Below are 9,680 nucleotides of genomic sequence, written 5' to 3'. Positions count from 1 at the left end.
ATTTATTATCCCTTGTCAAGCTTTACATAATCATCAATAATCAAACTAATACTATTTAAGTTTATTATTATTTATATTGCACCAGTGCCTAGGAACCTCATTCATGGACTGGGACCCCTAGTAGAGTATCTGACTTGCATCAACAGTTTTATTTTAAAACCTTTGTGATGACATTTTCTGGTATAAATATGGTGTATGCTTTATTATTGATTTGATAATAGAGTACTTACTATAGGTTTGCATTGGCCATATCATAGCAAATAAAGGATTTCATGGAAGAAACAATATTTTACTGCTGAGATGCAAAAATAGAATTTAGAAAGCCTGTTCTTCTGGGATGTCAATTATGACTTGTGGTGCACATTGTTTTGGTAGATAAGAGTAGTTCAAGGAGATTCTGGCTGGGGGGTTTTTTTTTTTGGTTCTTGGCTTTGTAATGTTTATAGAAATTCAGGATATGTTATTGCCTACAAAAGGCTATTGGAAACTATCACATAAAGAGATTTTGCCATGTGACGGGTTATTCATTTAAGAAACGTGATGCAGAAAAGGGAACATTTTAGTGTGTTCTGGTAAAACAGTTGTTGTTCCATTATTTGTGGCAAGATCCGATTTACTCAGGGCAGGTCTACACTGGAAGCGCTATATCGGTGCAGCTGCGCCGCTGAAGCGCGTCTAGTGAAGACGCTCTATGCCGGTGGAGAGCGCTTTCCCATCAACTTCCACCTCTTGCGGAGGTGGAATAGTTATGCTATGTCGTGAGAGAGCATCTCCTGCTGACATACACCTCTACCCCGATATAACGTGACCTGCTATAACACGAATTCAGCTATAACACGATAAAGCAGCGCCCCGGGGGGGGGGGGCGAGGCTGCGCGCTCCGGCGGATCAAAGCAAGTTCGATATAACGCGGTTTCACCTATAACGCGGTAAGATTTTTTTGGCTCCTGAGGACAGCGTTACGTCGGGGTAGAGGTGTAGCACCAGTATGGACAGAGCTTAGGCCACTGTAACTTGCATTGCTCAGAGGGGGTGTCCTTTTCACACCCCGAATCATGTAAGTTAGATCAACTTAAGCGGTAGTGTATACATATCCTCAGAGTTACTTGAATTCATTTGATCTTAACAGTTGTTATTTAGACATAGTATTAAAAACTGTAATAGATTTAACAGTTTATTAATTAATAGAAAGGATTAGGTAGGAATATGTTAGGTAAAAATGATAAATTAACTCCCCTAGTATGTGCATATGGACTGAAGTTGGAGTTTTTGTGATTGATGGTAACTGCCAATTTGACTCCAGTTCATTTGGTGATGGAAGTAGGAGTTTTAAATTGTTTTACTATATTATTTGTCACAAATGTTATAATATAATAGATGTGTTCCGACTTGGTATGATTTAACATATTTTGTCAAGTTGCATTAGATTTCTGTTGGGAAGCTGATGTTTTTATTACAAGCCAGCTTGCCACTTGTGACTAGTGCAGCCATTTTAAATTTTTATACCTTCCAAATGTCACTCATCTGGAATGACTGTCGCATCCTTGCTCCTAATGTCAGAATCTCATTCATGCCAACTGAAATGCAACTGATAATAAAGATGGTGGGTAGTTTCCCCTCCATCTTTTCCTCCTGACTATAAGAGGCTACTCCTGGGGCTTGTGAGTAGGCAGCCAGTTCTGTTCTATATTCTCTTCTATATGGGTTCTTAAACAATGCTAATCTCTCATGACTGTAGTATCAGAGGGCTTGTCATGAGAACTAAGACCACTTTACTCCTGAATGAGAATGTCCACCTGAGGGTTTAATGTGCATTAACTTATGTGCATTGACTTCATATTTTTAGTTGATTTGCCTTAACTTTTCTGTCATCATGTAATGTGCCCTGAGCACCTTCCAGTAGTGTATTAAGCAATACTGATTATAGATCTATGTGTGTTAAGCCAAAGTTTACACAGTGCTGCAGTGCAAACTACGGAAATGTGAATTGCAGAGCGTACCAAAGTGTTGCAATCTAACTGCTCTGTATGGATGCTGCTGGCACAAATGAAAGGTACTTAGTTTGCATTAACATAGTCCTGTTTGAAAGAGGATTCCAATAACGTGAATAAGGTACCTTTTAGTTTGTGCCAGCAATGTTCACACAGGGCAGTCAGATCGCAATACTTTGGTGTGCTCTGCAGTTCACCTAGTGGAAGGGAAGCCAGTATCTAAAAAAAGTTCTACATAGCACAAATAGAATAATCACTTGAGGTTTTGGCTCCAGGATTCTGGTGCCAAAACAGACGAGACCATTCAACTTAATAGTAAAACCCAGGGTGTTTAATGGAATTTACTCTCTTGTATCAGATTTTGTTCTGCGGTCTTACACACCATGTGTGTTCAACTTTTGTCAGAACCAGCCTGTGAACTTGTGTGATTTAAAAATGAGCCTAAATTAAAATCCTGGATCAGAATAACCTCAAACATTGTAGAATTTTGGATCTGGATTTAGATCAGAGTTTTGGGCCTCATCTGGTTTCATCTCCATCCATATGGTAAAAACACATGCTCTTACCAGTATGAGATCCATTTTATTTTACATAAGAAGGTATTTCATACATATGGTGTTAAATCCTCCAGCTATTCCAGGATCTCAGGAACCTTAGAATGTATAGAATGTGTACTTACTGTGTATGTGTGTAGTCTGGGATTAGGTGCATTGTATATTGAAAAAATAATTTACGTGGATAAATAAGTAACTTCCTTTTATTTAATCTTTTGCTGGGTGGAATGAGTGGGAAGAATTTGTAATGCTTAGAAGAAATTCCTTATTAACTTTGCTCCTCCTGTTTGTTGGTTGGGTGGCATTTATTTGCTGTATCGTACTATTGGAACCTTGCCACTGTAACAGGATAATTGCACACTGTATCATGTGATCCAGTCACATAATGATTTTTTGTAAATATGGAGTAGGGAGGATATTTACTGACATAAATCAGGCTGCAGCTGCCCAACAGCAATATTTCTATTGCTGCCTTCCTGAGAGGACAAAAGTGACAGGTGATGTTATTAATATCTGTCATCAAGTAAATGAGCTGTAGCTTTAGTCTTACCTGTAACAGGAGAAGAAAGATCAATCAGATAGTTACTCAGGTGATTACCATGGAACAGTGATTTATGCTGCTTTGCAGTCAGAGGGAATGGAAGGTGTGTTCTTCCTTTATGCAGAAGAGACACCAAGACTTCACCTGTTTTCCTTTGTGAAGCCCAAACACTTGTAGGAATCCTTTTATTTTATTGAAATGTTTGGCTCCATTATTTAAGGCATTCATTATCTGTTTACCAAGATCACTCCATTTATAGTAAAAAGTTAATAATTATACTTACTGTAACAATTTAGCAATGATCGAATTTTGATTAGAGGGTGGTCCCAATAATTAGACTTTATTTAGACCACCGTGAATATCCAGATCTCAATATTTGCCTGTTCAACCCCCCTGATCTGTACCCCCTGTCCTTCAGATTACCCCCTCACCTGATTTTCTTGGGGGTGGGGGGTGTCTTCCCAGTGACTTGCAAACTGCTTTCCTCTACCACCCACGCTTTTATTATCCCAGAATCTTCAGAGGTCCTTGATGACCATTCTGTTTTGAAACTTTAGGGTGTAGGGTGACTTTGCAGGTCTCCCTTCCCCCTACTAATTTGAGAAAGATGTGGTAGTAGTGGAAGGGAGGGTAAGGCTGCCCATTCTCTGCTCTGAAACAAGGGTGAGCAAGAAATTGTGTTAAGCTGCTACTGAGTAGTGGGTAGCTGACTTGTGGGGCCTTGGATAGTTTGGGAACTAAAGAGCAATGAAAACTAAAGGGTAATAATGGAGGAGTTGGAAATCCAAGTATGTGGGGAAAGGGAGGGGAATCTTTGGAGAAGAGACAGAAGACAGGTGAAAGACCACGCAGGATGAAGAGGAAAATTAATTGGGGAAAATGGAGAAATGCAGGGAAAGATTAAAAAAAACTAATAGAGTGAGCAGAGGTAAGAAATGGAAAAGAAAGAGAAGGCAAAACCAAATATGTGCAGCTTTAAGGTTAAGTACATTTCATGTTAATTTCCATTTGCATTTTATGGGAGACTCTTAAGCTGTGATAATTTTATGGGTGCTTATTTGCGTTTGGTGTATGTGTGCACAAGTTTCTCTGCAATGTAGGAATTCCTTATTCCAGGGAACTATTACTCTAGACCTTATTAGACTATGCCATTTGTACCAAGAGAGTTTTGCAAATAAATAAATAAATAAATAAATAAATAATTCTAATTACACAGAATTACTGCAGCCTGTTTAAGAAAATTTCTAATTTTATAAAACTTCTAATAAGTTAAATGATGCAGTTAAAGGGCTACAAAAATTGTGTGCATCCTTTTTTCTGTTTCATTCAGCTTGCTTGTGAAAGTAGAGTAGTTTCACCTTTGTTATTGTTCATTTTAACTTGCTGGTCCTAATGTAGCCGCACAACAATTCAAGATTTGCATTGCAAACACTATAGTAAAATTTTTAAATACAAAACTCTTTTAAGTTGAACTTTAAAAAATAATGGAACATTTCTACTGATCACAGTTTTTACGAGCCTTAAATGTTGAGTTTAAATTGACTGGATGTTTAAAAAATGGATATAAGGCTTTTTTTTTGGTTAAAATGCCATATTTGCCTACATTCTCACCTTAATTCTAGGTATATTTAAATTCCTTTTAATTGTATTTTTAATTTAAATGCCAATGCAAGCTAGAATATTTTTAATTGCTGAAAATAATATTCTCCAACAGTTACTGTAGCCTGAGTTTGTGGGGCAGAATGTTAGAGCGTTCCTTATTCAAACAGTGGGAGTTTTGACTGAATAAGCATGCAGGATCATGCCTGAGGATCTGTTATATATCCACATATAGTTATGCAGTAATGTGGGAGGACGCACTGGTGGCATCTAGCGGCTGAAACAGAAAATTGCATGGGAAAGTAATGGAGGAGGAAATGTAGAGAGTTCTTCAGAATGTTGAGAATAGTGGGGCCGGTAATGAATAGGGGGCAAGCAAATGAAGAAAGCGCCCTGTTCAGAACTGCAATGAATCAGTGTCATTAGGAGTGAGTGGAGAATCGGTACTGTAGGATGTGCTACATCAGAGGAATGGTAGGTTGCTCATTAGTTTTTAAACTTTCTCTGGTACATTTGTTCTCCAGCAGTTAAGTTTTTTATTTTAGCCTTATTTTTCACATACTCCTCTATACTCCATTTAATAGTGAGATTTTTTTTACAGTAATGAATGTATTGGCCAAGAAACTTGACTTGACTTTACAGTTCTTCATTATGAATTTTGCTACTTATGATTTTTAGCTTTCAGTTAATAGCAGAGAAGAACTCCTAATTTCGTATTTGATGTTTGGAGAAGCAAACCCTTATGTTTGGAAAGTGGTCTGAAGATCTATCCGGGAAATTTCTTAACCTGATTAATATAAAAGATTAGTTAACTAGGAAGAAGTAGGCGTGGCATTACTTTAAATTACTTTTAGCTTTATTTCAGGGTTATCCTGCAGCTGAGTGAGCTCAGCATTGTTCAGGTACACTGATTCAGGAAAATAGCCTTTGCTTCAGTGCTGTCCTGAATTGGGGTCTAAAGCTCTGCTCTGGTCCCATTCCCAAAAGAAAACTCAAACAAAACCACCTAATTCAATGTAGAGCCTAAAAAGAATAGCACCATCATCTTGAGCATGCACAATCCCTCCTTTCACAATTTTGTGGAATGCTGAGTTTTCAGTTAAGTTGCAGACTTGTCTTTTAGGACAGCATGTGAAGCTCATCTGTTTACCCAGGAATGGGTAAGGAGGGGTATAGAGGTGGAGGAAGCTGTTGGTTTGGTTTGATATGGTTCTTTTAACGTTTGTAAGTGCACTTAGAGCTTGTTAAAGTTCACTTTTATGTGTAAAATTAAATTTTCTTTGCCTTTGTCTGTGGTTGGTATTAGTGGCACCATATTATGCACATACTTTGTTTAAGGCAACATCCTGGAATGTGCATTCTACGGTGACTAATACCTGTTTAATACTTGTGCTTTTTACTCATACTAATGTGAACTCTTTTCTGTTCACAAAAGGAATTTTGCTATTGATCACATGCCAATGGTAGAAGGGTGTGTATTGTATTTAGCAAAACAATTGTGTGCATTGTTCCTTATACAAATATTTTTTCCTGTTGGTATGACTAATGTGCTAAGCCATTGTATAAAGTATTTGTAGTGTCCAAAGCAAATTGGCTATCTTTCACGTTACTGGGTATGTTACACATTAGAGAGATTCTTGCTGTAGTATGTACTGTCTGGAAAACTGAAGTCTGTGCTTATACTTCTGTTATCGCTTGTAATGTTACATATGCTTTAATTTTACCAGACACTAACATATCTAATACACCGCTTAGGGGGATTTTTTTTCTTGCGAGTTATACACTAAATTTCCCCCCTGGTTTGTAGACAAGATTCAGGAGCATAGCCACTTCATCAGTGAACACATCACTTTTATTTATTTGCTTATTTATAAAAATAAAATCTTCATCCCTGTCTGTGGCTTCAGATCAAGTTATACAAGATCGAAATCTGTGAGGAAAAATGCTGAGCATAATAATTTCTGAGATGAGTTAGATTCCTTGTCCTGTTAAGCAAGTTGACTGAGTTTCATGGTAAGTGGTTAATTTCATGACCTTGGCATTTGTCATGTCCAAGTGAAAACCTTGAAGAAGTGGGTGGGTAAGACAGATGTTTTAATAATCCACAGCATGCATGTATATGCGTATATAATATCTTGTGTTCTGACTTTCGTAGGAATGCTTGCAGGTTTGTTTTGCAAGTGGGTGTTTCCATAGATGAGCTGTCGTTAATCAAATCACATGTGGTGTTACCCTGAAAACAGAATTGGGGTACCCCCAGAATAGCTCACCTGTTGCCCCCTCCTGGTCTTACCTAGGGTTCCCTCAAAAACAGATTAATTTAAATATCCCCTAAAAGGTTTTCCTTAAAACAGCCCACCTGTTCACCTTTCTGTTCTCCTATGGTATGGATCACTAGGGTAGCTAAGGAAATTCCTGGAGGACACAGATGCAGACTTCTGATAGATGATTGATTGACACAAGCAGTATTCTTTTCCAAAACAAGGCACCTTTTTATTTTTATAAACAATAATCCATAATACAGTAGTAATCTAAAAACACAAATCCCTTCAGCAATTTAAAGAGCACCCCAACCACAATAACCTACAGCTGAGATGATTCTAAGCGGTTGCACCCTTTACAGATGACTGGTCTGTCATAGGCTGCTGACACAGTCCTTAAATGATTTAAATCTTATACATTTCTTTCATCATCAACACACAAACATTTTTATTAGTTCACACGTACACATTCTAAGACTACTGTACTTATAACTGACAAGCTTACTCTGCTGACACAGGACTCCTGGTGCTACAGCCACTTGCTGCTGCAGCTGCTGCTTTCTCGCTTGCTTCTTCAGGTCTCCTCTCATCTGCTCTTCTCCAGTCCATTCTCCTCAGCTCCATCTGCACTGTCAGCACCTCAGCTCTGACTTTCTTGACTGCCTACTGACACATTGCCTTTTATACGGTCATGTCAGAGCTTTCTAGACACTTTTTGTAGTGTTTTTCCTTTTATTACACATTCCATCTTCTTTTTTTTTTCTTTTGCTACTACACATTCATTCACATGGTCACCATTGTTTACTTCAGAGTGTTATGATCGGGTGGATCCCTGCTAATTTGCTTTTCCCTCCAATTTTATATTCAGTGCTACATGACCTGCAGCTTCCATCTAATGGTGGACTGACTCTTCCTTATTTAAATTGGAAGCCAGAATTATAAAATGGAGTCTGGGGACTTCAAAATGGAGTTTCTCTGGTATCAGTGTAGAATGCAAGAGTTCAAAAAATGTACTTATGACTTAACTTTTAGTAGAGATGGTAATCTTTAATAGCAGTTAACAGAGATGAAGCAGTTCACAATCATGACATAGTTTTTCCTGATAATAGTGTAGATGGGTTTGCAGTAGTGAATAATGACAATGATGAGTAATGAAGCCTTTAGAAGTACTGCTGTTTGACATGGGAATCACCGAGTACTATATCTGATATATGTAATGAATATGAAAATATAAATATATTGTTTGAGGCTAAAATGCTTATGCTTTTGTCTCTAGCTCACCTAAAACTTTACAAGGAGGGACCACCAGGTGGGTAGAGAGTGTATTTTGTTGTCTGTGTGTGTCTAGTCTTTGGTTTCTCTCGTTTCCTTAAAGGCAGTGGGTACCTAATTTATGACTTTTTTTCATAATGGAAAGATTTATAAAGAACACGTATTCAGGGCCTATCTAAGTTTTGAGCTCACAGTTAACCAGGCCCCTTGTAGTGCTGCAGCATAAATGGGAAAATTCTAACCTGAGGTTTATCGTGATCACTAAACCAATTCAGTTTCATCTAGCACGTCCCAGTTACAAGTGTCCCATTAAAATAAGTAGCACTTGGATTAATCGCTCCCATTTGATTACCCGTCTCAAAAGGTTCTGTGTCTGAGTGACAAATCTTGCAATACTAAAATGTTGGAGCCCCCAGGAACAGCATGACAACAGAGAACTGTCAAATTTTGTGTATCCTGTGGAACACATTGCTCCTGATTCAGAACAAGAATTTATTTAGCTCTGAGAAGGAAATACTGGCAGTACCTCACCCATTTCAAAGCTGTGTGAAGGCAGTTAGATATCAGTATATAAATTTCTAGCAGAGTTATTCATGAATCGGTGGAGAAGTGTCTGGAAGCAAAAGCAGATTTTAATTGTGCTGTAAGGAAATGAAAGGAACCACTTAACCTATTAATACATAATTATTTCTACTACACTTATCATTTGAGCAATGCTTCTGTCAATTAATTTTAGAGAAGCCTCTTGTACATTGAGGAAATTGCAGTACAAATCCAAGTCACAACGGTAGTCTAGTGACTCATGCATCAAATATGAGCACCTCTGATATTTTGTAATGTTCTACAGTACTGAGTGATATAGAAATGGCAAGAAATAAAAATATTTTAAACAAAGGCAAAATTATCTGTGGCAGAGAATAAATTCTGTCTGCAAATTTGGCATTAGAAGAATTGCTGAAGGTTTCTGATTATAATTGCAGAAAACTATTGCTCTATCGCTTAATTTGTGTTGATTAAGATTGACTTTCTCCTAACAACCTTTTTTTTTAAACTTTGCTGCAGGAATTCCTAAAAACAAAACCCTTTTTTCCTCTAACATCTAACTTCAAAATGTTTAATCCAGAATAGAAATATGGCCCTTTTGTCTCTTTAAAACTAACCAACCTAAAAATCTTTATTTTAAAATTTGCTTTCTATGCTTACATTGTAATTTTATTCATAATTTATTTAAAAGAACCACCCATACACTGTCCTTTTTGAAGTAACTTTGTGTCAGAGATCCATTTAATACCTCCATGTTGTGGTTATCATGCAATCTGTCATGTTTAAATGCATGCAACATTGCGTCTGGGATGCTGTGAGGCGCAATGACCCTTGACATACTGTTGATGCATTTCTAATCCTTCTTGGAGCCCTGTAATAGGAATTGAACTCAAGCTGAAGCTGCTTGAAACCTGTTTTG

At 37.5% G+C, this 9,680-nt stretch overlaps 1 protein-coding gene across 3 annotated transcripts in view; it reads left to right on the top strand.

Annotated features, from left to right (window-relative positions):
- The window catches only part of FMN1 (formin 1), a 356,128-nt gene that overhangs the window by 117,748 nt on the left and 228,700 nt on the right, over positions 1–9,680 (top strand). For 2 of the 3 annotated variants that reach the window (XM_045016469.1, XM_045016468.1), the window contains exon 4: positions 8,223–8,255. The exons of the other annotated variant lie outside the window; for it this stretch is intronic. In XM_045016469.1, the coding sequence (XP_044872404.1) occupies positions 8,223–8,255 (33 nt within the window). The remainder of the gene's footprint in view (positions 1–8,222; positions 8,256–9,680) is intronic. 3 annotated transcript variants of the gene reach the window in all.

This window comes from Mauremys mutica, chromosome 4 (assembly GCF_020497125.1).
Source record: "Mauremys mutica isolate MM-2020 ecotype Southern chromosome 4, ASM2049712v1, whole genome shotgun sequence".
Lineage (NCBI taxonomy): Eukaryota > Metazoa > Chordata > Testudines > Geoemydidae > Mauremys > Mauremys mutica.
Note: the sequence above shows the minus strand (reverse complement) of the source record. Positions and strands in the feature narration are given on the sequence as shown.